This window comes from Mytilinidion resinicola, assembly GCF_010093595.1.
Source record: "Mytilinidion resinicola strain CBS 304.34 unplaced genomic scaffold BDZ99scaffold_38, whole genome shotgun sequence".
Taxonomy (NCBI): Eukaryota; Fungi; Ascomycota; class Dothideomycetes; order Mytilinidiales; family Mytilinidiaceae; genus Mytilinidion; species Mytilinidion resinicola.
Genome location: NW_022985474.1, coordinates 142,050 through 169,480, shown reverse-complemented (window position 1 = coordinate 169,480; position 27,431 = coordinate 142,050). Strand labels below are relative to the sequence as shown.

The window sequence follows — 27,431 nt, the reverse complement described above, 5'->3', positions numbered from 1 at the left end:
GCAGCAAATCTTTTCGCACCTCCATTGGGCCATTTCCTCTATTACAACCGCTTTTATTACGTCGTAGAATTCTCGCAGAAAACTTCCTGGGGGTAAATGAGACCCCGCGAATTATTCCCCGGCATAAGCCTATTTCTACGATAATCAGGCTCTTGAAGAGATAGTGATGGTTAACGCTCCCCTATTTTACTAGCTCAGTGTAGAACACCCCTCGCTTTCACGCATATTGTATTACAGGGCACGACATTAGAGTATGGGCGCTGAATTCCTTTTCTTTGGTATCTTGGGCGTATCGAAGCTACTCTGAGCATAATTCTAGGTGATATACTAGCTCCTAGACTGGTGTGCGCAATTTTCGATGAATGGAGGGGTTGAGTTTGGTTTCTACACGATTCTAGGCTGTTTGATGTCGACTAAAAAGCGAAAGGTAAATACGTTCGGGGGTCTACTCTCAGGGTTCCAAAGTCACCTTATCAGGATGGTATATAAACGGAACCTAAGTACTGCAACACATGCCTGGGAGTCATTCGGAGCACGTGACCCCCGTTCGTTGTAAACAGGGACTGGAATAGTCTCTTGTCCTAAGAGAGGCAGGCTTCCAGAATGCCCGCTCATTCTACATCCAGCTGTGCGCTGCCCTTGTTATGCGTCGAAATGCCGTGAAACTTCAGAACTCCACCTGCTTTCAGCGAACAGACTTCCGCCCTCTGGGCTCCCTTTTCCTCTTCTTCACCACCGTCTCCAAAATAATGCCGTTCTCTTTCGCCTCCTTCCTCCGCTGTGCCTCCTTTTGTGCCGTCTTGGCGGTTATCCCCTTCCGGTGAGACATTGGCATGCTCTCCTGCGTCATGATCGAAGTCTTGGAACCTAGAGTCTGCAACCGAAGATCTATAGCCTTGTGGCGGTTTGCGCCTGAGAGCGTGAGGGACTGTGTTGGATTCGAGGTATCAAGAAGGTGGGACTCGCGCAGGAGACGTTGGAGGGCGAGATCGTTCTTGAGGTTTCCGGCTTCGGTATCTTCTTCGGCTGGTGCGACGGCCTTGGGTTTCGGTTTTGGCATAGCTGCTAAAGAGGGAGGTTTCGAGGACTGGCAAATAGTATTAGAGGCGTAAGCTATGCTAGGGTAAGCTGTCTTACCAAGAACGCTTTTGCTTCCTCCTTCGCGCGACTGTCCCTTTCGTGCTTGATGATGACATGCTCTACGACGTCGATTTGTTCTTCTTCTTCAGACTCAATTCCGTCCCATGACGCCTCATCTCCGTCTTCTGGCTCTTCAACAGGCTCCGGAAGCTTTTGTTTCTTGGTCCTTGGGTCTAGTGGTTTAAATTTGGCTTCAAAGGCTCGCTTGAAGATAGCTTGGAGGTCTTCTGCGCTGGGGGAATCGGACAGGTCTGGGGACTGAGAATCTTGTTCGAGTTCGGTACGCGAGACCCGCTTTCGTTTTCGTTCTCGTTCTGTGGGAGCCATTGTGGGTTTTGAGGGCGAAGTGTAGACCTGGGACTGTCTTTTGCTAGTGCGTCCAGTGGCCGTGCAGTTCTAGGAGACGTTCAATCTAGTCTGCTTACGCTTCGTCCGGGCTTCTCAATGTTTATTTAAACACTACAAAGTATAAATAGTGCCCGTGCAGAGAGGTCCAAGTCGAGATAGAAATTATTGCGGGCCGAACTTCCCCCGCGATGCACGGGCCAGCCAGCTTTTTTAACGTCGACCTCACTTTCCCTCGTGTTATCTAAGACTCCCTCCTCCATCACCAACGCTCCTTCAGCGCTTGAATCCAGAAAAGATGGCAGAAGATCGAGGCCGTCCCTCTTCCAGTAGGGGTCCCCGATCCAACGATCAGAAGCGAAAGAGGCATCATTCGCCCTCGCGCGCACCCTACCATAAAAAGTCTCGCAACGACAACAATCCGTACGGTCTAAAAGCGTACGCCCGGTCAATAGCGGAAAATTCTGCACCTCCAGCTCTCAATGAGGAGTTCCGCGAAAAGTTTGAAAAGGACCGCCTTTGGGTCGAGCGCCAGAAGGGCCAAGGAAAGAAAAAGGTGGCTTGGGACCCTCCGCCATATGATAAGGAACAGATTCGAGCGCCTCACAGTTCCAATGCTTTCCTTCAGGTCATGCTCCAGGAGATCATTGATGGAGAGGCAGGGCTGGGCCCGGACCAAAGTGATGCCGTGGAACAAGCCAAAGCCTTATATACGACTCTCTTCCACCGCCGAAAACCCTCCATATCAGCCGACTTGACTGAACTTGACAAGGTCGCGCCAGCCCAAGGTGCCAGCCCTTACGTTCATCCTCACCGCCCCAACCTTCCGGGCTTGCATGCCGTCTCAACTAATCTGCCTCCGCTTCCACCGATCAAGGAGTACCATCTCGAGTTCGCAACTTTCCGCCACATCTCTTTGAATCAGGGTGGAGTCCCCGGTGTCAGCGTCGGCAAGGAAGAGATGTCGTATGAAAGACTGGAGTTCCTCGGGGATGCCTATATCGAGACCATGGCCTCCCGTGTCATATACAGCCGCTACCCCCACCTCCTGTCCGGCCAGCATTCCCAGATGCGCGAGCTGATGGTGAAGAACGAGACGCTGGCCGGTTACTCGCGCGCCTATGGTTTTGACCAGCGCATTATGAGAGCAGAGATCATGCGAGGCGAGAAGACCTGGCTCAAGATCCACGCCGATGTGTTCGAGGCTTACGTCGCCGCAATCGTCGAGGCGGACCCCGAGAACGGCTTCAGTATCGCACAGGAGTGGCTGACGGCGTTGTGGGCACCGCTGCTGTTGAAGGCTGGCAAACCGATGGATCTGAGCATAGCCGACTCAAAAAATGAGCTGATGAAGCTCATTCTTTACAAGAATGTCAAACTTGAATACAAGATGATCGGAGAGATGGAGAGAATCAAAGGTATTCAGAAGTACACCATGGGCGTCTACCTCACCGGATGGGGATTTGAGAACGAGCTGCTTGGGACTGGAGTTGGCCAGAACAAGACGGAAGCCGGGTTCGCAGCGGCTGCCGATGCGATCAAGAATAACAAGACCGCTCTCCCGAAGGCTGTAGAGAGGAAGAAGGAATTTCTTGCGACCCGTAATCTTACGCCTGGCCATCTGCAAACTGAATCCGGCGGGTCTAATGGCACCAAAACCGGCGCTAAGGACGCGGAAGTCGAACAGGCAGGAGGAGCAGAGAAGACCGAGACCAGCGCCAAAGACAAGGTAGAAGAGCAGGCTCAACCCGAGAAGAGTGCGAACATTGAGGAGAACGCCAAAGTTGAGAAGATTGTCAACGTCGAAGTAGTCGAGCAGATGAAGGAGGCTAATAAGACTGAGAACGCAGCCAAGGCTGAGAAAACTGAAGAGGGTGAACAGAAGAAGAACAAGAAGCAACTACGACAGGAAGCTCGAGCTGCTGAGATGCTCGAGAAGCAGAAAAGGTGGCGCGAAGCAAAAGAGACACGAGAAGCAAAGGAGGCACGTGAAGCACGAGAGTCCAAGGACTGAGCTACGAGCATTGAGTATTGGGGATAGGACTCCATATCACACATATCACGACTTGAATGTTGATACACCAAAAGTATCCTCTGAAAACCCCCCACTGTGATCGCTGTGTGAGTGCACTTGATATCATTATTTCCATGCCTGTAAATCTTCGCACCGACCACTATCATATGTACTCCATTATCCATACCACATCTCCCTTATTCCTTTTCAAACTATCATCATGATCATGTCGTGAACCGGCTGCTCCAACTCGCTGAACAGAGCTCCTCTCGCTATCCTCCTCTTCACTCATTTCGAGGATGAAATGAGAAGCGTATGACTGGGCTAGCTAAGTGCACAGGAAGCGAGAATCCTGAAGAATGACCGAGGAGGGAAGTCAAGCTGTCATGGTAGAAACGCGAAGCGTGTGGTTTTAGCGAGGAACGAGAGGAGAATGGAGGCGGACAGGTTGGGTTTCATAGAGCGTGGATAAAACGTGGGGAGCACGTGATTGTGAGGATGCGCAACCCGTAAGTAAGGAAAGTCGAAGGGTTGATAGAGGAGCCCGGCACTCATCGTGGATGGGGAAGTTGAGGAGCACGTGGATAGCCTGAAAACGCGATGTATACACTGTTTCCCCCGGAACAGTCTAGCATTGGTCGTAATCTTCATCCCGTACACATCTTCGCCAATCCGGGCAAGAAGTAATTTAGATCAATATTTAATTCAACTTCGTCACTGTGACGGCTATTCAGACATTCAACCGTGTCGGTACTATCGCTCTCCACCTCGGCTCAATGTCCTCCTAAAAAGGGACACGATGTCCGGAACCAATCTCAGAAAAAGGGTATATCGCGCGCCATTCAAATTCCAAATCCTGCGTACCCAATCTCACCCTTCCTTCATCCAAGGGGAGTAATGCAACCAATCTGATCTGTAGAGACCTCCAAACGCCAAACCAAAATTATAGTAAGCTATGCAATGCAAATTGACAAAGGAAATCACTCTCTACCGATATGTGAGGAAAATATGAAATGAGCGTAAGCATTCGTAATCAACGTAGCACCTAGCTGAAGCTCTACTGCTCCCGCAGCGAGTCTCGCAGTGCCTCTTCATCTATATTCGTGACCACGACTCTCACTGGTGTCGCTTGTGCGGGAGAGAAGAAGCCCAGAAGTGGGCCTGACTGGTTGATCCCAGGTGGTCGAAGATTTATGGGTATTGGGTCGGCTGGCGGTTTGGGTGTCTGAGCTGTGGTTGATGGCTTTGTTTCTTCTAGGGAGGTTGGTCTTGACGTGTCTTTAGCGTCTGGGACAGTTGCTTTGGTGGTTGGCGTCGAAGGGTCGCGCGATGAGGGCAGAGAAGAAGTCGCGGGCGTGGATCCCCACTTCCCGAATACCCAGCCGCCCATTCTCTTGCCGAGTGTCTCCTTGCTCGGCTTAGCTCGCAAGCTGCCGCGCTGGTCTGCCGCTGTGCCGTACAGGAGTGACCGGTTGAAGGTGTGACTGTCCAGACCTTGACGAGACATGGTAGCTCTTGTTGCTGTTGCGGTCATTGCACTCAACACAGGCTTGCTGGAGGTGATGGAGGTAGAAGGCGAAGCGAAGCGAGGACTGTTTGGCAGGAGGAGTTGCGAAGGATGGGAGCGGAGGGTGTGGATGTCCATTCCAGAAACGGAAATCATGCTTTCGTGAGATGTGTGACGTCGTAAGCTAGGGCGAGACTGCATGTTCGCATAAATGTCCTCGGTGCTAATGTCGGTTGAAGGTGTTTCAGTGGACAGGGAGTGGGCGTCTGACGCATCTTCATTTTCCTCGGGTATTGTAGGATGACCCGAAGGCGAGAGATACATATCTTCGATATCAACTGGGGCCTCCGAGTGGCGGTCGTCCGAATTCAGTTCTGTAACTGTGGCAGAAACTAGTGTCGACTTGCTCTGGACGGTATTCGGCATAGAAGCGCTACGGAGCCCACCGAGCAACGGTGGTTTCAGGCTGTTGGAGCCTCTCCGAGAATGCTTGTATAAGGCAGTGTCAAGCTTGCCAGTAAACTCATGCGGGCCATTAGACGGCGGGAACATGGGAGATCCCGGTTCGTTGCTTTCCGGGCTAGTAGGACGAGAAGAGTCAAATGCAGCATCGCTAAAAAAGCGGTCGAAGATTGAGGACGTTCTACGGGAGTTCGAAGTGGGAGAGTTGGGTACTGAGGAGAACGCGGTCGATGCAGTGGTTTGATTTGAATGGATAGACCAGCGGTGGGATTGGTTCGGTATTGTGACGGAGGTCTGTGATAGGATAGCGGCAGAAGACGATGCGGGAGTGGCGGTCTTAGTCGGATAATGTCCGCCGTTCGATTTGGACATAGAGCCGTTTCGGGAATGCGAAGGAGGGGTAAAGTGTCCAGAAGTGATAACATTTCGACCTTTCTTCTTGACACGACGAGGTGCCTGCGTTCTTGCTTTCGAGGGTTCTTCCTTTGGCTGTGCAGGAGCGTGATAGTGGTGGTGGACATGGAGCTCTTGATTGACGACTGGCTGGCTACCGGCTGGCTGGCTGACGGGTGGTTCGAAGCCTAGTTCCTTCTGAAGCGTAGGCGTACTAGCATAGCTTTGATTGGGAGATATGGGCTGGTGAAATTGGAGCTGCTCTCTGAGTCGTTCCACTTCTTCATTCGAGCTTAGCAGCATCTCCCTCAGCTCCACAATCCCCATCTGTAGATTTGCATTGTCCTGGAGGATATCCTTGACGAAATGCGAAACTACGTTGCTTCCAGTCGTTTTAGCCGCGGCGGCTCCTTTCAATCTTCCGGCAGCATTCTGCAGTTCCTTTTCCACAGCTCGTCGCCTCTCCATGCGCCCGACGACTTCGACATGCCGCTCCCTCTCTTCCCTTGATTCCTTTTCAATCCGATCGATCTGGTCCTGTAGGCTGAATATCATCCTCTCGGCCGTCCTCCAGCGCTGCACTGCCGATTTCTCGTCCTCTTGTGTGTTGATGAGCGTCTCGTGTAGCTGCCCCTGCTCTGTCTCCAGAAGCGCCAACTCTTTCTCCAAAGCTTCCGTCCGCGCAGCCAGAATAGAGACGCGCGCCAACTCCGCCTGGGTGGCTTCCAGGGTAACTTCCAAGTTCTTGACCTGCGCATTCGACTCCGATACCGCCTCGTTCAGGTCGCCCAACTGCTCTAACAGGTCGCGGTTCTCCTCAGCTGCCTTCAGATTCTTAGCCTCAAGATCGCGCTTATCCTGCTCGAGCGCCTCGATCGTGGCCGTCATGCGCAGGCGCTCCTGTTCAGAGTCGAGTATGTAGGCCTCATGTCGCACCAGCAAGGCCTGCAGCGCAAATGTCAGCGACATGTTGAAGCATGCAAAGAATGAGAAGCTGTTCGTCGTGAAAGCTGTGCCATGAGGCAGTGCAGGTCAAGAGTGGTGCAAATGAGTCGAGCACTGTGACTGAAGAGAGGGCAAAGAAAATGGCAGGCGCATACCTGGCCGAGCTGGGCAGCAGTCGAGACATCGCGCTCGAGTCCTTCGAGAAGCGTGCCGGTATGGGCTAAGAAGGGACAGTCGGTTCTACCGCAGCAACACTGAGGAATGTGCTGTATGCGTGTCTCGTCGGGCGGGGTCGAGGGCACCTCCATGGCTGCGGAAGCGTACCAGCGGAATAGCGGAGCGTGCTGCGAATGTAGGACTATTCATGTCTTGGGCTTCGGGTGTTAGGAAAGCATAGGGCGGGTGAAAGTGTGAATAAAGAGGGCGAGAGTGGGTGTGGTGTTGTTCCAGGGTTGCGCGTGTCGGCAAGAAACTTGGTTCCTTGCAGACGATCTAGCCCGTCACGAGGATTGCCCTGCATCACCAGCCACCAAATATCTCGCTACGACTGTGTCACCTGACTGGTTCACGCTTGGCTGCACGCAAGCAAGAGTAGATGTCATGGTCTCATTGGTTCTCATTATTCAGCTGTTGTTTGGTATCTACTAGCCTGGCCAGGCTTCCGGAGTAGTGTTACACGCAAAACCAACCTCCCGATTTTTGTCCACCATAGAAAGAGGAATACCATGAGCTGCAATATTCAGCCCTTCTCATTATGCATACAGTACGCGGCAAAGCCCAGCCATCAATCGCTAATGAAGACACCAAGGAGTTTCTTCCGCATAGGCTCAGTGCTCTGCCCGCCCCTCACTTTCGCAACCTCTTCGTCGTCAGAATCGTCGGCGCGTGCGACAGACCGGCTTCGCTTACGGGGCGAATTATCCCGCGTCGTTGCTGAGCTCTCACCTTGTCCACTCAGGTCGTCAAAAGCGCTGCGGACGAGTGAGTTGTGAGCAAGATAGCCCCGAAGCGGTCTCCGATCTAGTGTCTTCTGCTTCAATTCCTGCCTCTCTTGTGCATCTACGACTCCTTCTAACACACGTATGAGCTTCCTCCACTTGCTCGGGTCTCGTTTGGTATCACTTCTTCCGACGTCCGCCCCGTTGAAGGAAGTGATGTCGAGCACTTCAGTCCTCGTATCGCCCCACAGCCAAGTTTCTCCCTGGTCGACCCCGATTCGCTTGTCGTTGTCGGTAGAGAACTCTCGAGCCTCACGAATACCTTCTAGACCGTTCGAGAGATTCGCTGCCATATTCGAGCCGTCGTCTGCCAAAGGAGATCCGTCTGGGCTCTCTGGTAACCACAGCATCATGGCGTCTCCTTCGAAGCAGCGACCTAAGATACGACTGAAGGGCACCTCCATCTGTTTGTCCGCGCTGTGTTTTGCATACCAATTGTCATATCCCTCCATGGCATTTAAAACGTCGGTCTCCGGCTCTATACTGTCAGCCGCTGAGGTGAAGCCCATTCCGGCGATGTGAACAACCGAGTTGTAAGGATGCTTGTCGTCATAATCGTTGTCGCCAGCCTTGTCAAGGTTGGAGAGTTTGAGCTTGATAGCTGTGATCTTCAGAACGTCTGTGCATTCCATTTCGTATGGCTTAGGCATTAACCTAACGACATCTCCCACCAGAATCAACTCTGATCCAATATACATCCCTTGACAGTAGATTGATGCAGACGGCCACGTTCCTTTAAAACGGTGTTTTCCTAGTAAAGAGAAGGAACGCATTACCTTGCGACAATGGTTGATAGTAGGATGCCAGTCTTTCTCCTCTATGCCTTGTAGAATCTCTTTCCAGAATACGAAGGGACGGAGATGATGTAGTGGGAGGTATTTGTGCTTCAAAGATTCGTTTTTGCTCCGTCCATTTGGATCGGGCAGCGGCTCCACCCTGAACCCAGAGTAGTTCACGTCGTATTCTTTGGTAGTCTCGAGCACGAGATCCTTGAGTTCTAAGGCTTCCACAGCTGGCTGCCCGACCACGCCGGCTTCCCATAGTATAGGTCCAATGAGGTCTTCAGTTTCGCTCTTGTAACGCGCAAACTGTCCAGTGTCCCGGCCTCGTCTGAATTCCTCTCCTTCGGGAATCGTTCTTACGAAAAGAACGAGTTCACCCACACGCGGGATCCAGGCCGCTTGGTTAGACATTCTAGTGATTGCCTTCGGCAAAAGCTTCTGTTCCGCTCGCCAATCGAGACTCATGGTTTCCTTAATGGCTTCATCAAGGATTGTGGTTCGCTCGAGCTTGTCGATGAGATTCCGGTATACATCTGGAGTTCCTTCCTCGTCCACACGACTGCTGTTCATGTCGGGTCTTAGCTTTGGGGGCTTGCCACGAGCTGCGGTTTGATTAGTTTCTCGGGAGGTGTAGAAGATGAGGAGTGTTTGCTAGTAGGTGTAGACTTACGTTTAGCTACATTTGCTGGAGGCGATTGAGCGGAGCCGGAAGAGAGCCTAGGTATTCTTCCTCCGCCCTTCGTCTGACATAGGGTGCATAGACAGCCCATGTTATCGCCCCCATGTTCCATAAGATAGAGGAAATGTGGGAAGAATCGATTGGGCGAGTCGAAAAACTTGTGGTTTGGGTGACCGTAAAGCCACTTATCGACCTAAGCGATTCTGTCAATGCTTGCATTCCTAATGCGCTGTGAAAGAGTCGTTACTCACATGTGCAGGATCATTATGCCTGGGTTTCTCATACATCCTATAGCCCTGTGGTAGTCGATCAAGCTTGTACTTTACGCCTACTATGTGTCAGCGACAGAAGGCGATCTAGAAAATTGTCTAGACGACACGAGCCTCTAATGAGGCAGGCTATGATGGCATCCTCGTCCGTGGGGAGGTTTCGGCTTCCATGGACTCACCTGCGCGCGCTTTACCCAAATGGATCATCCACAGAGTTCCCACCTTTTCCAGGTAGAGGGTCGGGGGGTCGACGAGCTTGTGGGTGGTACGATCGGGTTGATGAGACGCGTCTCCATCGGACCCATCCCAAATTGGTACGATAACAGCCCCGGCAGACATAATGGCGCCTCTGTTTTGAAACCTTTAAAGGAGCTTGAGAGATTGACAGTAGGAGTAATGGTTGATGCGCCTAGCTCCTAGGCAAGGCTATAACGCGTGGATAGAAAAGATGAGATGTAGAGGAAGCAAGTGAAAAGGTTGGAAGTGAAAAAGGTCGTTCGCCCAGAAGGACCAGTAGATGGTCTGTACTGGCAGCCTAGACGATTGGGTGTTACAGTTTCATGGCTGTGACTGCGCTCGGTGATTGGAGCACGGATAGTCGCTCAGACTGAAGACGAGGAGACGCGTCTGGTCGCGACGTCAATGGTCTCGCAGCAATTGGCAGCAGTGTCAATTGGTGTTCTGCGACCGAGGCACGCAGAGCTGAGTGTTGAAGCTGTGGTGAGATATGCGACCCAGCTTGGATCCTGAAAAGGAAAATTAGAGAGAAGGTGCAGGTGGTCTTGGCGCGGGCCGTGATGGTGTTTGCGGAACCCTGCCACGTCATTGTTTCCCAACACCAAACAATCGCGACAAGGGAGCGCAGAGCCCATTTTGACATCGCAGAGTTCATGAAAACGGATCGAGCCCTTCTTCAGCCCATAATACCACGATATATTCTCCGCATGGCGTCGCATGGCATGGTGACACAACACATGCGGCGAGCGGTCATACATAAAAGTTATCCACCAACTGTGCACTTCCAGTCCGCTTCCAGGCTGGCCGCAGGCAGTGAACAGCCGTCCCGATCGGCAGCGCATACCCTCGTCGTTCTCGTCGCCGGCCAGAGCCCAAGCTTTTGAGCCGGGCCTGCAATTGGTGCTTGACCAACGCCAACGAATTTCCAATATGGCCCTAAGGCCGCAGGGGGGATGGCGACGACACCACGATGTGCGCCAGGAGCCGAAGGACGATGGCGCCAACGCCTCCCCGTGCGGGCTGTCATTGTGGAGCTGGAATTGGGAGCCAGAAGAACCTGCTTCTTCTACCGCTACTTCGCCTCCTCTCAACCTCATCCGTCATCCCGAAACAGCTGTCCAACAAACCTCCCGAGCAGCCTCATCGCAGTCGGCATTTGTCCTTATTCTGAGGCAGTGGCACCGTCAAAGGGATTCACCACCACCCATCCAGCCTCGCCAGCTGCTCCGCGGTCGCTGAGACTGGACCGCACGTCACCAAGTGAAGATGCCCATGCTCTGAATCCATTGCATCCATCAATTCGACACGAGCTCTACACCAGCCCGCCATGAGTAACCTGTGGAACAAGTCTCCACAGGGCGCCGGCTTGGATCTACCTCCTGCGAAACGAATCTCCACGCCTGCCGGCCAGCGCTTGTCTGTAATCTTGGAGAATGGCGCAACTGCTCCAGCACGCCCAAAGGAGGCCTACAGGTCGTCTATGAAAAAGGGAACCTTTGGCCTGGGAGAGGCGCCACGTGAAAGTCTGGAAGATGGACCGCACGGCTCAAGTTATTCCTACAGCGCGTGGTCCGAGACTTCAGGCGAAAAGCTTTACGATCTCAAGGATATCAAGAACAACAAGCAAGTTTCGAAAAGAGGAGGATGGAAGAGACTAGCTTTGATAGTGGCAGTACTTCTCACAATCATTGTTGCGATAGTAATTGGGGTCGTAGTCGGCACGAGGAAGAAGCACTCCGGCTCCAAGAGCAGCGAGAACGAGAAGTACGACATCCGTCTAGCTGCACATTTTCTTAGACTCACACATCTCACAGTTCAAACCCAGCACAGACGAGCGCTGCGTCTAACGCCATAACACCAGGAGCCGCCACTGCGACACCAACAGCCACAGCCTCGCTCTCACCGACCTCAACACCGTCAAACTTCCCCGTGGGCTCCTACAGCTTGGTCACCTTCCTAGACACGGTCCAAACCAATTGCACCGCCAACCCAGACACATGGACCTGCTACCCCTACACCGACTTCAACACGGACCCTAACAAGTCCATCGCTACCTTCAACTGGATCATCACCTCCCCAAAGGCCAACACCTTCGCCATCTCCAGCACCGATAACCCTTTCTCCATCTCCTTCTCCAACACTCCCCTCGAGCTCCTCGACGAAGGACTATCCACCGAACGCTACCGCTTCCAGCTCGACGCTACTAACAAACAGGTCTCCCCGTCTGGATCTCTCACCTCAGACAACGCTGCCGTCACCTGCTTCTACAACAGCACCACCCTCCAAGCATACCTCTACACCAAGATGGCCTCGTCGTTCCCAGACGCCTCGAAGGGCGAGAACTCTGGCAACCCATCCTTCCCCGTATGGCCATTCGCCGTGCGCGTCGAGCAGGCCATCGGCGGCGGGCAGGACGTGCCGAACTGCTGGACCCTGCACAACGGCGTGCCCGACCAGCAAATCACCGACGGGCTGCAGGCGCAAGCTCAGGGGGAGCTGTGCAGTTGCTTATACAAGAACTGGCGGACGCCTGGGGTGTATTGATATAGGAAGACAGCGTGGCCGGCGGTCAGGTTCGAAGTTTGAATATACATACACAGGGACGAGCAGGCGACGTATTGTACGACTTTTGTTTTCGCGCGAGCGTGCGTTGCGTTGTTATTACCCTTGGTACTTTCTCGAGAGCGGATGGGGTACACACGGTCCTGGGCGTGTGAAAGCGAGGCGTTTTGAACATTTGTTATATATCCGTAAAGCTAATTTTTACTCTGTTAATACTTTTGATTGGCAACATCGTTGTGCCTTCACTTACTATCAATGCCCCTTCTTCATTGCAAGAAAGCAGTCAACACCATATCCTTTCCATCCCCTCCCTACCACCAATCCCTTACACCCACTTCTCCCCCGTAATCATCTCATACGCCTGCCTATACTTCTCCGCCGTCCTGCTCACCACCTCCTGTGGCACCTCCACCCCCTCCCGCCCCTTCAACCCCTCCCCCACCAACCAATCCCTGAGAAACTGCTTATCGAAACTCGGCTGCGCCTTGCCCAGATTCGCCTCCCAGCCCTCCCTGGGCCAGAACCGCGAACTATCCGGCGTCAGCACCTCATCCACCAGCACCACCTCCCCGCTCCCGTCCTCCGCCGCCCCGAACTCGAACTTCGTGTCCGCCAGTACGATCCCCGCCGCGAGCGCCCGCTCCGCGGCTAGTTTGTAGATGGTGAGGGACAGGTCCCGGATCTTGTACGCGGCCGCCTGCCCGACGATCTCGACGGCGCGCGCGGGCGAGATGTTCTCGTCCTTGTCACCCTGCTCGGCCTTGGTTGACGGCGTCCACAGCGGCTCGGGAAACTTGTCGCCTTCGCGCAGGCCCGCGGGGAGCGGGATGCCGTGGACGGTTTGGGACTTGGTGTACTCGGCCCATGCGGAGCCGGTGATGTAGCCGCGGACGATGGACTCGAGGGGGTAGATTGTGTGGCGGCGGACGAGCATGCTGCGGGGCGCGAGCTGGGCGACGGTTTCTTGCGGGAGGGAGGTGGTGAGGGAGGCGGGGAGGGCGAAGGAGATGATGTGGGTGCGGAGGGAGGGGAGGTGGGTAGAGAGGTAGGTGAACCAGTTGGCGGACATGGCGGTTAGGAGGGCGCCTTTTTGGGGGATGCCCTGGGGGGTTGTTAGTGGGGCGGGTTGGAGAGGGGATTGGAATTGAGAGAGGAAGCAGATAGGAGAGGATAGATGGGACGTACGTTCTTCATTATGACATCGTAGGCAGATATGCGGTCGCTGGCCACGAAGAGGAGGGTTTCGTCGTCAATCTCGAAGACATCGCGCACTTTGCCTGAGGCTATGCGCTTGAGCTTGCCTTGGAGGTCAATTGAGACCAGAGCTTCTGTGGACATGGTGGTGATTGTTTGGGAGTGGTGTGGAATGTGGTGTTGAGGTCAGTTCGAGGGTTTATATGGATCGACATCGAGTCACCAGAGGGGTAAATTTTTGTGAATACAACCTTGCAACAGGTGGGGCACGACGGCTGCACGTCTGCCCTGCATCGTCCGGTTCCACGTGTCAGACCCATGCAGTGAATTTAGCTCAAAGATTGCGTGATCGGACAGACTAGTGAATGGATGTGTTTACGAGTAGAGAGGACGTTTCCGTTCTGAGATTACTTTGAAGGAATTCACAATAAGGTCGGATCCGTGTGACGTGACGGTATTCTCAAGGTACACACTCTCCGAGCGTGTGTAACTTGCCTGGAACTGCTCGAAGCCCTCTGATACATCATTAAAGATTGTAAGTGATAGTTTTGGCAAGCCTGATAGCTCTCCAGGCCACCTCAGAAGGTGTTCGGACTGCTCTACCGGAAGGGACCATTTGAGGCTTAGAGCGGGCCAAGGCCAGATCCCTGCCGCCCTGACGACGACATCACTCGCTCCCACCACCTTCAAGGCACCGACAAACCGCCCTATCGCTCCCTCACCACAACCACCCACTCCTCTACAAAACACCGCCCACGATGTCATTCCAGCAATCCTCCGCCATGGAGTCGCAGCCGACGAACTGGCGCCGCGAAGACGACCCAGAGTACGCCGACGACCCCGAATTCCGCCAGTTCACCCAGGAGCTCTCGGACAAGCTCTTCTCGCTCACGTCGAACATCTCGAGGCTATCGTCGCAAGTTGCGCTTCTAGGGACGCGGCGGGAGACGGAGCGCGTGCGTGAGCGGGTCCACGATCTTATCGACGAGACGTCGAATGCCTTCAAAGAGATCGGAGAGGGGTTGAAGAAGGTTGGGACCTGGCACGATGTCGGGGTACGTATTCCTCCTTTCATCCCACATCTTCTGTTCTCCCCATGTCATTTCCTTTTAGCCCACGTGGAAGAGAGCGTCATGGCGGCCCATCTACCCTAGAGTCGCGGATGCGACCACACCATATGAACAAACAAGTTACTAACCGAGCCAACCCAGCCCTCCCAAAAATTCACCCAAACAAAACTAAACCGCGAATTCAAAGCCTCGCTGACCGAGTTCCAAATCCTGCAACGCCAAGCCATCGAAAAAGAGCGCGCCGCCAGCACTGCCGCCCGCGCCGCGCTCGACTCCGAATCCCCCACCTCCCCCTCCGCCACATCCCCCCAACAACAGCAACTCCAGCAGCAAGAACAGCTCCGCCTCGCCTCGCAGGACGAAGTCGACTTCCAAGAATCGCTAATCATCGAGCGCGAGAGCGAGATCCGCAACATCGAGCAGTCGGTGGGGGAGCTGAACGAGCTGTTCAGGGACGTAGCGCACATGGTGCACGAGCAAGGGGAGCAGCTGGATATTATATCCGATCATGTGGAGACGACGCACGAGGCGAGCCAGGGCGCGCATAAGAATCTGGTGCAGGCGGCGCGGTATCAGAAGAATGCAAGGAGTAAGGCTTGTATTTTGCTGATTATACTCGCGGTTGTGTTAACGATTATTATTTTGGCGGTTGTGGTGGATTAGAGGGTGGGGAGAAAGGGTTACTGGATGAGAGGCAGTGGGAGCATGAGTATCGCGGAGGGTAGTGCGGGCGAGTGGCTGATATGTCGGATAGCTCTGTGGGGTACCTCTGACAGTGGCATAGCTTTTCTTTGCTCTTGCTTGGTTGATTGGTTTTAGTGGTTTTAGCTTTGTGGATATGGGATGGGTATAGCTTTGGTTTGGTCAAGCGGATTCCGAAGCATGGAGGATGGTGTGTAGAACAGTAATAGCCCGGGCGTTTTGGGCGCCGGCCAGCATTCGCAAGAGGGGTTTTCTATCAATCCCATTTCCTTCCTATTCAATCGCATCCAGACCTACCTTGCCCCTGTGATTTGATGCATGTCATCCACGCCAGGCGCCCATCCAAATACCCAATCCCTTGAAACCAACATGGCAGTACGCCGGAAGTAGTCCTCTTCGTCAGTGATCTCATATCGTTGTCATCGTCTCCCCGGCATCTGGCATCTCCTCATTCTTCTCTTCTTTCTTCGTCTCCTCCTCCCCCTTAACCTCCGTATCCGCATCCACATCCTTAATTTCCGTATCCTCATCCTTTTTCTCCTCCTTCCCCTCGCCCATCTCGACCTCATTCTCCTCCGCATGTCCCACCGCGGGCCTCCCTACCGCTGCTTCGATATCTATCCGCCCTGCATTCTGCCGCTGTGGTCCCATATCCTCCATCCCTATCTCCTCGGGACCACGTGCGTGCGGAACTTCAGGTTCCTCATCGCCCTCGACTGTTTCCATGATATTTCCGCCTTGGTTAGAGGAATCCACGGGATGGATGTTACGCCTTGCTTGTGGAGAGCCCTGGTTCGTGGGTACGACGCCGGCTTCCTGTTCTTGGCGCAGTAACTCGCCTTGAGTGACACCAACGGACTCGGACTCGGTCGTCTGCGCCGACGAGGAAGGAGAAGCGGTACTACTGGAATTAGAGCTGCCGCTCGCACTCCCGGTGCCATTGCCAACGAGAGTGGTGCTAGACGCCGTCGCAGTGGACGCCGGAGACGAGCCCCCCGTGCTCATGCCGTTGATGACAGACACGGTCTCGATGCGGCCGGCGCCGTTAGGCCCTTCGACCATTTCGGTGCTCTCGGAGACGAGCTCGCTCTGGGATGGGCGGTCGCGTAGCCAGGGAATGGGTGTTAGGAGTGCGCCACCCAAGCTTTCGTCGCTGCCTGGGGCGGACGGGGCGGAGGGTGTGGTGCCATTGAGCAGGCCGCCGCTGCTGGGGAGGACAGCGATTGGGAGGGGGAAGATTGTTGTTGGGGATGAGACGGAGACGACGCGGTCGAGGGCGCGGAGATAGGGCGGGAGGCAGCGGTAGTGGGCGCGCGGGCTAAGGACCAGCTCTGACAGACGCTGGATAGTGTGCGGTGGGTTGCGCGCGAAGTTCTTGCTTAGGGTGTTGCGTATTGACGTGTAGAAGTTGATGGTCTCGGCGGGGAGAGCTTGTGATTCTTGCGACGTGGTGGGTGTTCCAGCGGGCTGGGTCGACGACTGCGAGAATTGGGGGACGGGAGGCCGTGGAGGGGTCGAGGGTGGCGGCGCATTCTCCTTGTCGGCGGATTGTGATTCCTGACTGGAAAGCGAAGGCTCTTGGGGTTTGACGGGCGTGCTTCCTAGGATTTGCGGCGGGGGTGGAGGGTCGGGGATGGGTATCGAGGGTTTTGGAAAGTCATTTTGGACTATCTTGATCTAATGAGCGATTGAAGCTAATACAGGCCAGAGTAGGCATACCTCATCGAGGCGAGCCAGAATGTCGTCCAGAACCCGCGGCCACTCGGTGCTGTGAGATATTAGCTGGAGGATCGTGGGGTGTGTGCGGTGAGGTCTCACACGTCGAAGGAGCCGTCGCGGGCGGCGCCCTGGAGAATTTCCTCAGCTAAAAAGAACCGCTTGTCAGCATGTGGCACGGCCGGAGGTGGAGATAATGAGAGGGGCTGGACGTACTTGAGATCATTGCGCGCGTGTGGTGTTGCGGGGAGAGTCGCGTCGAGAGCTACCGTAGTTCTACCACGCGGGTTTTCGGCCTTGACGATGAGCCTGATCACGTGGACGATGCTTTTGGGAACCTGTAAACTGAAGACTCTTAGCACATCGACAAAAGGCACAAGGGTAGGAGAGAAGTGTGCACGCTCATTCGTCACGGTTGGAACGTCGCAGTGGACTTTTGCATGCTGCGTTTTCATCATGCTCAACAATCAGCAAGCTCTTCAAGCGACCTCAGACGCCGTTGACATGTGCAATGCTAACCCTCGAGTGGATGCCAAGAGCCATCAGTGCACAAGTCCCTTCTTTTCCTCAGCCACGTCTTGCTAAATCTACGCCCTCTTGATTTTAACATTTAGTTCTTGCAGGCAGCGGAACTGTGGGATGTCAGAACTGTCTAAGTGGCCTGCGCCACGGATGCTGCGCAAAAATAGCCTTGTGCTAACTCAAAGAAGCTCGTTGTATGCTGCGCCGCGCCTGAGGCTGAGCGGCGACTCTCAAGCCATGGGAGTCGACCGCCAGGCCGCTCTACATATCACCAGCGCAGGCCTCTTTCGCTCCCCTTTCCTCTGCGTTTGCGAGTTTTGCACGATTTACGAATCCAGACATCCTGCTCCCCGAGACCCTGAAGCCGTTTTTATCCCCGTCAGCGGTTTTGCACACTAGCAGCAACCAGCCCAGCTCGCGAGCCGTGACGGGCAAAACACTCGGCGGCCCATCCATTCAGCGCGGCAGGGTCCACCGAATCTCCACCCCATCAGCGCCCTGCCACCCCTACCACCTCTGCCCATATCCATCCACCGCATCCTCCCATCTGGCTCTCATCTCCCATATTGTCAAGTCTCCCGTCTTCTTCTTCACTCTCGTTACACCCTTCCCCCCGCCCAGCCTTGCCGCCCGCGCCAGCGAGTTTCAGACCCGCGACCAACACCACCGCTTCCTTGCATTGCCAACACCAGGTGTCCGGTTCTCGTTTCATCCCTCCGCCCTCCATTCGCTGTCCCTGCTGCTACGAACTGCTCCGCGAAAGGTCACCACCTTGCCTCAGTCACGTCTCACCGTGCTGCTGCGTCCCGCAAAACACCTACACGTCCCGCCGCCAGCACTCTGTCGCGGACCCAGTCTTCTTAACTTCCTCCTCGCAGCCGCCTCATCGCGGCTGACGTACCCGCCAAAATTTCTACCCACGAGGCTCGAGCATCCCTCCTCGGAGGCACGCCTTTGGATCGCAGTTACCAGCCCTACGAGCACCTGGGCGGCTACCACGAACGAGAAGGGATTGTCCCCACTGCTGCCGCTGCCACCGGGCTCCACACTTCCAAGATGTACATACCCAATTCGACGTGGACCTGGGTCTTTTCCCTAGTGTCGCTGGCACAAGCTTGTATTGCCTTGGCTCTCGAAGGGTAAGCCAGCCTCATGTGCGCCATTTCGAGATCGATCAATGCTGACTGTTTACCGATAGATATGTCTTTGGCAAGTTCCAGCACAGCTTGGAGGGCAATGCTGAGAGCACCAAGCAATCACGCACCATTCCTACCTACCTCGCCGTCTTCATGTTCGGCTACATCTATCAGCTGGTCCTGGTATGGGATGCCCTGCGGATGAAGAACACCATCCAGGTCATCGGTCTCTGTTGTTACAATGTCGGCATTATCATCTACGCTGCTATCCAGATGGACCAGATCAAGGACGCTGCGACCTACCTGCAGACACAGCGTTTCATCCATCCTGAATTTTGGAGTGAGATAAAGCCCGTCTTAATTGCTCTTCCCTGCCTGATGGCTCTTGGAACCCTTATACTGTCAATTGCGGCTTGGAAGCTCTACGATGAATTTGCGTGGACAATTTACAAGCATATCAGTGCCGACTTGAGGCTAAAACGCCGCTATCTTGTCTACCAGGTAAAACGCTCTTCCCCACAATCCGCTATCCCCACACTAACAACTCCAGATTTATATTGCCCTCCTGAAGTTCGATTTCTTCTTCTTCCTCGGCTTCACCGTCCAGTTTCTTGTCGTCGTCAAGAACACCACTGACGCTGAATACTACCTGACCATCGCCGCCCTGCCCATCACCTTCTTCCTGCTCATCCTCGCCGCCTACTGGACCCGCAAGGAGTATGTGTGGGGCATGGTCGGCATCATCATCATCTACTTCGCCGCCCTCGCCTACTTCCTCTTCAAGCTCGTCCGCATGTACGCCGCGCCCCCGAACCGCGTGGACGACTACCTCCCCGCGCGCCGCGTCCTGACGTCGTTCGCCGTCCTGACCATCCTGCTCCTCATCATGACCATCATCATCGCGTGCTGGTGCACGTCCAACTTCAACAAGGGCCTCAAGCCGCACATCACGAAGCGCAAGCTGCCGAGCAACAAGGAAGGCCAGAAGGGCTACCAGCAGGAGATGCCGTCGATCAGCGGGCCGGCCCCGAGCAGGATGACGATTGATTAAGCTTTTTTTCGGGTTTGGATACAGCGTGCGCGTGTAAATCGTAGCAAGAGAATGAGAAAAAAAGTGTGATAATGACCCTCGAGTCACATCTCCCCCGAAGATATTTTGTGCTGCGCGAAGTTTTGGGAAACTGCATTGCTCGGCCTCCGGCTTGGTGGCGCACGGCAAATGGGTATGGCGTTGTGGCGAAACCTCGTGGGCGTGAGAGGACCGATGAGTATACCTATAGCTGGATTTCTCCACCAGGCTTTGCGCCGATGGACGGACTTCGGCCCTCCCTTGTCCTTTTTTTCCTTTTTGCCGAATTAGCTGGCTGCCAGCGTGGCGCGGGAACATGGGCCTGTGGAACCAGGAGCATGAGCATGTTGAGCTCCCATCTACTAGCTCCTTTTTTTCTCTTTGCGGGGGTTTTTTTTATTTTCACTTTCTTCGCAACTCACGGCCGCCTTATTGTATCATCTATACTGTTTTTTCCCCTTGTTTTGTGGGAAAGAAATACCTGGATGTGCGTCATACCCCCCTTTTGAGCGCGCATGGTGGGTTTTAGGGATGGATGGATGGAGGGATGGGTGGATGGGAAGTTAGGGAGGATTATTATAGCAAGATAATTGCACGTCCTCTGGTTGATGCTTGCTATAATTCTTTGAGACATGAACTTTGGAACAACACGTGCATGCAATGCAACCGAAAGTGAGGGTGATTACTTTTGTGCCAATTGATAGAATTTAATGCGCGAGATACCGTATTCACGCTTTCTAACGCTGTCTATCCCGATTCTGAAAGTGATGCTGTCCTGTCTGCTTCCCAACCGCAAGTAACGCTCTTGAGCTCCACGAAACAGCGTTAGCGCTTCGTGCCGACTTCTCGCTCTACGCGCTCTCTAAGCCAAAAAACCAATGTGTGCTATTGCCGTATGCTTTCCTGGTGCAATGATGCCAGGGTAGGAATAATCGATACGACGGAACTCCGTACACCGAAGGTGGTGCAGGGTAGTGAGAGGGCGTCTACGAGGGAGGCAGCTCCTTCTCCTCGGTTGCGGCGGCCGGGGCACCGCCTTGGCTGTTGAGGTAGCTGAGGTAGCAGTTCCAGCCTAGATAAGTAGTCAGTAAATGATCAAAGTATCACAATCTCCTTCCTTCCATAAACGACAAGCATCCCAATCCTCCCACCACTTCGCGAAAAAAGGGACCCCCTCACCCAAACTAATCACATTGACAACCAGCACCCGATGCTCCAGCGGCACAAACTTGAAGTTGCCCAGCTGCACCCACGGCCACACCATCCAGTTTTTCGTCAGCGCCTGCTTGTACGTCTGCTCCAGCTTCTTCTGCGGCGAGGAGCCCTCGAGCACGGCCATGGTGCTCAGGAACACGAACATGTTGGTGGGCGCGAAGACGAGCTGGTCGGCGGCGACGCGGGCGACGATGGTGGCGTTGGCGTTGGGCAGCGTCACTTTGGTGGAGAGGAACTTGAACCACGTCGTTGCGGCGGGGCCGAAGATTGCTGGTTATCGGAGGTTAGAAGGTGGGCTTAGAGTGGGAGAAGGGGTTGAGTGAAGGTGTGGGTATAGAGGGTATGGGAGTGATTGGAGGGATAATGCGTACCGCCGCCGTAGAGAGCCATCCGGCCTGTGCGTGAGAGGTCTTGCTTCGCGAAGCCGACTTTGTCAACGGCTTGTTGGGCGAGGGTGTCGCCGGTTGCGAAGAGGACCTGGAGATAGCATGTTAAGACCAGATAGACGTGTAATGCTAAATTCAATATGGAAAGCCTTGTGGCTAAATGGTACGGGGTTTTCCCATATCTTTGCAGCTGGTGTGCATTGAATGGTGGTCCGAGTGAATATGAAGAAGATGGTTGGAAAAAGAAGGGACAGCGTACAGCAGTGGTCACACTCTGTGTCAACAGCGGTGCTGTCTTCAGCTTCATTTGGTACCTGTGGTTCCAATTAGCTCTGTCTTCATTACATATGCCCCAAACAGTGGAGACAAGCTGTTCTTACGACAAGAAAGCTCGCTCGAACTCACCAGCGCAACATGTTTGCTGACTTCGGAGATTAATGTGGAGAGAGAGAGAGAGAGAGAGGGACTGATTGAGCATATACGGAGGATTAAGAGGTGTAGAGGAGGGGAGCAGTGAAGGATGTGGAGGTGAAAAGATTCACAGCTTCGACGTGAGAAAGAGTGGAGGCGGTGGAGCTGGCAGGCTCGCCCAGCGGTTTTGGCTCAAGTCCACACGATGATGTTGGACCCTGCAGGGGCGCGAATCACGATAGTCGCGGGCCAATCAGACTGCCTAATATTTGGAGTACTCAATTCGGCATCCCGCGCAGCGACATTTGTGTGGTCACGATGTGGGATTTGGCGGTGTAAACTTTCACTTCCGCTTTTCTTTTGAGGGATAATTGATGAGTGAATTCAAGTCCGGTGACAGAGAGAGATTTTATTCATTGATATGTAGTGTTTTCTTCTTGGCGCCAGCATCTCCCCCCCGCCGAAGTATCTACTTGAAGACGATCAATCCGATCTAGCAAGCCAGCTCACAATTGAATGTCGTTGTTGAGCAACCGAACTTCCTCACCAGGCTTGAACGCTGGAAGTCCAATGTACGGGCATCCATCACACCTGAATGCATCTCCAAGAGCGCAGTTACCACAGCTGCCAACCTTGCCTTGAACTGTGAAGTCCACTTCGTCTAGATCGTCCGCACCTAGCTTCATGGTTTGGAGGGCTTTATCTGCCTCCGCCCTCTTGGCTGCGTCTTCGGCCTCGAGTTTCTCCTTCATTCCACATGTGCAGTCTTTGCAGGCTCGCCGGCGTTTTCCGGCTTTAGGTTGGCATTCTGGGGCTGCTGATCGTTAGTTAAGCTCATGTTTGAGGGACTAAGAGGAACTCACGTTGCATGACGGGCCTTGCCATATCCGCTTCCGTGATAAGATCATCCTCATCAATCAGGTCATCATCGTCTTCGCCTGTTATGATCGGATCGTCGAAATCATCGCTAAAGTCCACAAAGCCAACACCAGCCGGCTTGACAGGGCCAGAAGAGATCTCTTTTCGCTTGCCATTCAGCGCCAGCGGTACAGTGCCGTTGGTTGTGCCCTTTGTGCCGTTCGTTCCATTTGTCGCGCCTTTCTTCTTTCCGAACCGCAGCATCACGACCTCGCCCTCGGTGTCCTTTAGTTTGACCATCCCATCTCCGCTCTCTTTCATCAATCCAGCTAGGATCGCCTCCGTCTTCTCAGTACCGTCGACAACCCCGAAAAGTCCGTCCTGACTTCTTAGCACGCCTCCTGCTTTTAGTGCCGCGGCAACTTTTGTCATAATATCCCGTCCGAGCAATTTGTGGCTCTCGCGACTCGTTCCGTCAGCGTCGGTGAGGAGTAGTACGACATCGTAGGTAGAGGCGGGGAGCTTAACTAGGCCAGCCGCCAAACGGTCCAGCATCTGAAGATCGGTAGCATCGCGGTGGTGGATCTCATAGACCCTGTCTAGGACTTCGGGGTGTGCAGATATCGAGGGAGGCGCAAGGAGGAGGGTCCTGGGAGCCATCGTGGCGGGGAGAGAGGAATTGTGCGGTTCCTGTAGATTTGCGTCGAATTTTTAACTCCGAATCCGTACGCACATGAATATGTTTGGTTAATTGTGAGGTGTCGTATTGTATTTAGGGGTAGGCCAGGTTTGTCAGAGGCGGTGTTTAGAATTTGTCGTTCGACCGCGGAGACTGAGAGGCAGCGCGCTGAATAATTCCGCACCCCGCCATCTTGGCAACTCCAGCCGACCCGCTTAAAATTTTGCTCTGGCTTGAGGCTCCAAACTCCAGCACGCATATCAACCAATACCACGATAATGGCAACACGCAAGCGGAACGAATGGCTAGAGGCTGAGGAGAGCGACGACGATGAGCAGGGCTACGATTCTGCCGAGGAGAGCAAGACCAAGGCCTTGCCGGGACGCGCAATGAAGAGGCGGAAGGTCGACGACGATTCGAATGAAGATCTCTCGGACAATGCCGACGATGCAGAGGGCCAGGACCAAACGACATCACCATTGAATGAGCAGGATGAAGATGTCATGTCAACGAAGAAACCTAAGAAGTCGAAACTAAAACCCCTCAAAACCCTCTCCGAGAAAAAGCTCCTCACAGCCAAGAAAGCCCGTGCCTTGACCGGCGTCATCTACCTCTCCCGCGTCCCTCCCTTCATGAAACCCTCGACCGTAAAGCACCTCCTTTCGCAATATGGCGACATCGGGCGCATATTCCTCGCCCCCGAAGATCCAGCCTCCCATACGCGCCGTGTCAAGGCCGGCGGAAACAAGAAGCGCTCTTTCACCGAGGGCTGGATCGAATTTATCGACAAAAAAAACGCCAAATTGGTAGCAGAGACCCTCAATGCGGAGATCATCGGAGGCAAGAAGGGCGGATGGTATCACGACGACCTGTGGAACATCAAATATCTCAAGAATTTCAAGTGGGACCAGCTCACCGAGCAGATCAATAATGAGAATGCCGAGCGGGCGGCCAGGCTGCGAGCGGAGATTGGAAAGACGACGCGCGAGAACAAGATGTTCCTGGAAAACGTGGAGAGGGCGAAGATGCTGGACGGCATAGCTGCGAAACGAAAGAAGAAGGCTGATGATCCCGACACCGAAGATCGAGGATTTGTCACCTCTGCGCACAACCGGAGAGAATTCAGACAGATTACGGTTAAGTCCAAGTCGAGTACAGAGCAAGGGGAAACGAGTGTGCCGCTACGTCGGCTGTGAGGTGTACCTGAGGTGAAAGTCGGACTCAGTTTCGAAACACGGGAGTTAGACTGTGGTTTCCAGCTGCCGCATTGCGACAGGGATCGGCAGATCGTGTCTCTCCACCCATCAGAAGCGCAGAAGCATTACCGAACTGTGGGGATTATACATGCAAATGGCAACAACGGAGGAAGGTCCCTGAAGATAGCGATTCTTGTGCCTTGTTCCCCGGCAGTACGACCCGGATAGTTTCAACGATGGTCCAGCGAATGCAACGCCCCTTCATCATATTGACTACCGATACGAGCCAATTGCTACACGACGTGGATAAACTCCGCCTTGCAGTGCCTCGTTAGTATCACACGAGAGAACGCCTCTTACGTTATAGCTCGTGTTGGAGGAGCTACAGAAGTAGCTTCAGAGTTGGCTACAGGTATACAAGGGCTACGGACCAGTATAAAGGCATTCGATAACTTTCAAAAGTCCACCACTTCTCCCTCTACAATCAACTCAATACCCACTTTTCATTAAATAACCTGCTTGTGAAGATGAAGTCTCTTCTCTCCTTACTCATCTTTGGCGTTGGTGTTGTCAATGCTGCCGTCCAGGGTTTCGATATCTCGCACTACCAGAGTAGTGTGAACTTCGCGGCTGCGTATAGCTCAGGGGCGCGGTTTGTGATTATCAAAGTATGAACACATTTCGTCTTATATGATGTGGACATCATCCACTCTTTCTCACGACACCAATCACCTCGACGCAGGCGTGCTTCATGACACTCCTAACGCTCAACACCATCCATCAACCTAACAACCTCCCAGGCCACAGAAGGCAACACATACCAAGACCCCTCCTTTTCCTCCCACTACACCTCCGCCACTTCCGCCGGCTTCATCCGCGGCGCCTACCACTTCGCGCGCCCGGACGGCGCCTCCGGTACAACCCAAGCCTCCTACTTCGTCTCGCACGGCGGCGGCTGGTCCGCCGATGGCATCACTCTCCCGGGTATGCTGGACATAGAGTACGGACCCGACAGCTCCTGCTACGGGCTCTCCACCTCCGCCATGGTGTCTTGGATCTCGGATTTCGTGAGCCAGTACCACAGCCTCACGAGACGGTATCCGATGATCTATAGCACTAACGATTGGTGGACGACGTGCACGGGAAATAGCAAGGCGTTCTCGGCGAATTCGCCGCTCGTGCTGGCGCGGTATGGGAGTTCGGTTGGGGCGATTCCGGGGGGGTGGGGGTATCAGACGATATGGCAGTATAGTGATTCGTGAGTACTTTTGGTGTTTTGTTGTGGTGGTGGTGGGAGAGTGGGAAAGGCTAATGTGGTGTTAGGTATGCGTATGGCGGGGATGCGGATACGTTTAATGGGTCGTTGGATAATTTGAAGAAGCTTGCGACGGGGTGAGTGGGGCGAGGATGGTTGTCTTGATGGGAGTCTTCTCGGTCGGGAGATTTATGTGGTTTTGATGAAATGCCTTTGATTTAACAACCGTTCAACGCTCAGCTACTAGGCAAATCTAACGACCCAAGAAGGGCATTGTCCATACTTTTATTTAGGCTTCAACATGCTGGGTATCATTACTTCCATCATACCTGTACTCATCTATGTGATGTCGTCTCGAACCTCAAAGATGAACTTTTAGCCCCTTACCCAACGCCATAGTCCCGTAAATGCCATACTGAAACTTTCTCCGTACCAAGCTCTCAATTGAAGTGAATACCCTCCTTATTGAAGGCATACAAAAGCTTCAAGAAGTCACTCTCGTCACACAACCTCGCTCTCTTCTCAGCCAGCTCCGTCTCATCTTCCAATACTTTTCGGACCTTCTCCCTAACAATCTCAGCCACCTTCCCCTTCCTCTTGCGATTCGGGTTGCCTTGCCGCGTCTGCGCCTTCTGGTGCTCCTTGAAGAAATCTGGCAGTTCGTCATCCTCGCCATCCTCTGCGATCCCACCCCATTCCTCTTCCTCAGCCGCACCATCAACCTCCATTGCCTCCCCTTCACCTACTGGTTCTTCCGGCTCTTCCTCGTCAGTAATAACGATGTCATTCTGCGCGCACCATACCCTATAATTCGCAGACAGCATCTCCAGCACCACACTCGTCGTAAGAAACGCCGCCCGCAACGTCCGATTCTTCCTCACAAAGCAAATCCTCAGCAACCCATCCCACTCATCATAGCTAATCTGCGGCCGCGGCACCTTCGGCTCCAGCCGCACAACATTCGACTCGACCGCCGGCGGGGGGTTGAAGTTGTTGCGCCCAACCTTCATCACATGCGACACCTTCGCCCACATCTGCGCGTTCACCGACAACCGCGAGTACAGCTTGTCCCCTGGCTTCGCGAACAGCCGCAGGGCGAACTCGCGCTGGAACATGAGCACGCAGGACCGCGGCGGCTTCTCGAGCGCTAGGAGTTTGAACACGAGGGGTGAGGAAATTTGATAGGGCGTGTTGGATATGCAGACGTCGAAGGGGGGCAGCTCGGTCTTGATCACGTCGCCTAGTAAGATGTTCAGGCGTTTTGAGTCTGCTGGGTTCGATTGCACTCGCTTCGTCAGTTCAGCGGCCATCCTGGGATCCATTTCCACAGCCGTCACGCGCTTTGCGGCGGCGAGGATCAGTACGGTGAGATTGCCGGTTCCGGGACCGACTTCGAGGACATGGTCGGTGGGTTTGAGGTTGGCTTTGTCGACGATGGCTTTTGCGACGCCCGGGTTCTTGAGGATGTGCTGGCCGAGGTCGGTGTTCATTTTGAAAATGGTGTTGGCGGCGGCATTTTTGGCGACTTTGGAGGGTTTGGCGTAGGGGGAGGTGGCGGCTGAGGAGCTTTGCCTCTTGTGGCCGTTGGCCTTGGGCATGTTGGCGGTTGGGGGTGTGGTCGTTGGCGTATAGAAATCTTTTTGGTGTTGAAGTTTTGAGTGGGTAGGGCCGGGGTTAGGTCGGGCTTAA

General features: G+C 54.0%; 15 protein-coding genes across 15 annotated transcripts; 6 read left to right on the top strand and 9 right to left on the bottom strand.

Annotated features, from left to right (window-relative positions):
* Positions 1-259: 259 nt before the first annotated feature.
* On the bottom strand, positions 260-1,606 carry BDZ99DRAFT_577516 (uncharacterized protein). Its single transcript, XM_033728705.1, has 2 exons — positions 1,138-1,606; positions 260-1,087 (listed from the first exon to the last, which is right to left on the bottom strand). The coding sequence occupies exons 1-2, from the start codon at positions 1,465-1,467 to the stop codon at positions 686-688; spliced, it is 732 nt and encodes a 243-aa protein (XP_033568540.1). The 5' UTR covers positions 1,468-1,606; the 3' UTR covers positions 260-685.
* Positions 1,607-2,335: 729 nt separating this feature from the next.
* On the top strand, positions 2,336-3,070 carry BDZ99DRAFT_365741 (ribonuclease III; the record flags this gene model as incomplete). Its single annotated transcript, XM_033714745.1, has 1 exon — positions 2,336-3,070. A coding segment is annotated over one exon (735 nt), but the record flags the coding sequence as incomplete, so codon positions are not given.
* A 1,050-nt stretch (positions 3,071-4,120) lies between these two features.
* Positions 4,121-7,215, bottom strand: BDZ99DRAFT_469573 (uncharacterized protein). Its single transcript, XM_033721530.1, has 2 exons — positions 6,962-7,215; positions 4,121-6,806 (listed from the first exon to the last, which is right to left on the bottom strand). The coding sequence occupies exons 1-2, from the start codon at positions 7,112-7,114 to the stop codon at positions 4,557-4,559; spliced, it is 2,403 nt and encodes an 800-aa protein (XP_033568538.1). The 5' UTR covers positions 7,115-7,215; the 3' UTR covers positions 4,121-4,556.
* Positions 7,216-7,421: 206 nt separating this feature from the next.
* On the bottom strand, positions 7,422-9,873 carry BDZ99DRAFT_577513 (uncharacterized protein; the record flags this gene model as incomplete). The annotated part of the gene is made up of 4 exons (XM_033728704.1): positions 7,422-9,188; positions 9,257-9,458; positions 9,517-9,593; positions 9,714-9,873. 4 exons carry the CDS (start codon positions 9,871-9,873, stop codon positions 7,591-7,593), a joined length of 2,037 nt encoding a protein of 678 aa, XP_033568537.1. The 3' UTR covers positions 7,422-7,590.
* Positions 9,874-9,932: 59 nt separating this feature from the next.
* BDZ99DRAFT_219449 (uncharacterized protein) lies at positions 9,933-10,392 on the bottom strand. The gene has a single exon (XM_033713421.1). The coding sequence runs from the start codon at positions 10,358-10,360 to the stop codon at positions 10,085-10,087; it is 276 nt and encodes a 91-aa protein (XP_033568536.1). The 5' UTR covers positions 10,361-10,392; the 3' UTR covers positions 9,933-10,084.
* Positions 10,393-10,759: 367 nt separating this feature from the next.
* Positions 10,760-12,528, top strand: BDZ99DRAFT_504509 (uncharacterized protein). Its single transcript, XM_033724046.1, has 2 exons — positions 10,760-11,535; positions 11,586-12,528. Exons 1-2 carry the CDS (start codon positions 11,099-11,101, stop codon positions 12,313-12,315), a joined length of 1,167 nt encoding a protein of 388 aa, XP_033568535.1. The 5' UTR covers positions 10,760-11,098; the 3' UTR covers positions 12,316-12,528.
* Positions 12,529-12,658: 130 nt separating this feature from the next.
* BDZ99DRAFT_577510 (phosphoribosyl-aminoimidazole-succinocarboxamide synthase) lies at positions 12,659-13,734 on the bottom strand (the record flags this gene model as incomplete). The annotated part of the gene is made up of 2 exons (XM_033728703.1): positions 13,519-13,734; positions 12,659-13,435 (listed from the first exon to the last, which is right to left on the bottom strand). The coding sequence occupies exons 1-2, from the start codon at positions 13,669-13,671 to the stop codon at positions 12,659-12,661; spliced, it is 930 nt and encodes a 309-aa protein (XP_033568534.1). The 5' UTR covers positions 13,672-13,734.
* A 551-nt stretch (positions 13,735-14,285) lies between these two features.
* Positions 14,286-15,260, top strand: BDZ99DRAFT_403136 (t-SNARE; the record flags this gene model as incomplete). Its single annotated transcript, XM_033716327.1, has 2 exons — positions 14,286-14,582; positions 14,739-15,260. The coding sequence occupies 2 exons, from the start codon at positions 14,286-14,288 to the stop codon at positions 15,258-15,260; spliced, it is 819 nt and encodes a 272-aa protein (XP_033568533.1).
* A 223-nt stretch (positions 15,261-15,483) lies between these two features.
* Positions 15,484-17,652, bottom strand: BDZ99DRAFT_219418 (uncharacterized protein). Its single transcript, XM_033713420.1, has 6 exons — positions 17,418-17,652; positions 17,232-17,360; positions 17,118-17,163; positions 17,019-17,067; positions 15,879-16,970; positions 15,484-15,782 (listed from the first exon to the last, which is right to left on the bottom strand). The coding sequence occupies exons 2-6, from the start codon at positions 17,239-17,241 to the stop codon at positions 15,708-15,710; spliced, it is 1,272 nt and encodes a 423-aa protein (XP_033568532.1). The 5' UTR covers positions 17,242-17,360; positions 17,418-17,652; the 3' UTR covers positions 15,484-15,707.
* Positions 17,653-18,593: 941 nt separating this feature from the next.
* On the top strand, positions 18,594-19,724 carry BDZ99DRAFT_403098 (uncharacterized protein; the record flags this gene model as incomplete). Its single annotated transcript, XM_033716325.1, has 3 exons — positions 18,594-18,676; positions 18,736-19,174; positions 19,224-19,724. 3 exons carry the CDS (start codon positions 18,594-18,596, stop codon positions 19,722-19,724), a joined length of 1,023 nt encoding a protein of 340 aa, XP_033568531.1.
* A 659-nt stretch (positions 19,725-20,383) lies between these two features.
* BDZ99DRAFT_469568 (uncharacterized protein) lies at positions 20,384-21,943 on the bottom strand. The gene is made up of 5 exons (XM_033721529.1): positions 21,749-21,943; positions 21,603-21,657; positions 21,329-21,434; positions 20,922-21,227; positions 20,384-20,814 (listed from the first exon to the last, which is right to left on the bottom strand). Exons 2-5 carry the CDS (start codon positions 21,648-21,650, stop codon positions 20,729-20,731), a joined length of 546 nt encoding a protein of 181 aa, XP_033568530.1. The 5' UTR covers positions 21,651-21,657; positions 21,749-21,943; the 3' UTR covers positions 20,384-20,728.
* A 199-nt stretch (positions 21,944-22,142) lies between these two features.
* Positions 22,143-23,418, bottom strand: BDZ99DRAFT_429794 (DUF689-domain-containing protein). Its single transcript, XM_033717230.1, has 2 exons — positions 22,618-23,418; positions 22,143-22,568 (listed from the first exon to the last, which is right to left on the bottom strand). The coding sequence occupies exons 1-2, from the start codon at positions 23,270-23,272 to the stop codon at positions 22,261-22,263; spliced, it is 963 nt and encodes a 320-aa protein (XP_033568529.1). The 5' UTR covers positions 23,273-23,418; the 3' UTR covers positions 22,143-22,260.
* A 151-nt stretch (positions 23,419-23,569) lies between these two features.
* On the top strand, positions 23,570-24,487 carry BDZ99DRAFT_456056 (uncharacterized protein; the record flags this gene model as incomplete). Its single annotated transcript, XM_033718462.1, has 1 exon — positions 23,570-24,487. One exon carries the CDS (start codon positions 23,570-23,572, stop codon positions 24,485-24,487), a length of 918 nt encoding a protein of 305 aa, XP_033568528.1.
* Positions 24,488-24,751: 264 nt separating this feature from the next.
* BDZ99DRAFT_219353 (putative N,O-diacetyl muramidase) lies at positions 24,752-26,033 on the top strand. The gene is made up of 3 exons (XM_033713419.1): positions 24,752-25,155; positions 25,288-25,745; positions 25,811-26,033. Exons 1-3 carry the CDS (start codon positions 25,015-25,017, stop codon positions 25,881-25,883), a joined length of 672 nt encoding a protein of 223 aa, XP_033568527.1. The 5' UTR covers positions 24,752-25,014; the 3' UTR covers positions 25,884-26,033.
* Positions 26,034-26,128: 95 nt separating this feature from the next.
* BDZ99DRAFT_429785 (rRNA adenine dimethylase) lies at positions 26,129-27,340 on the bottom strand (the record flags this gene model as incomplete). Its single annotated transcript, XM_033717229.1, has 1 exon — positions 26,129-27,340. The coding sequence occupies one exon, from the start codon at positions 27,338-27,340 to the stop codon at positions 26,183-26,185; it is 1,158 nt and encodes a 385-aa protein (XP_033568526.1). The 3' UTR covers positions 26,129-26,182.
* Between the last annotated feature and the right edge of the window lie 91 nt (positions 27,341-27,431).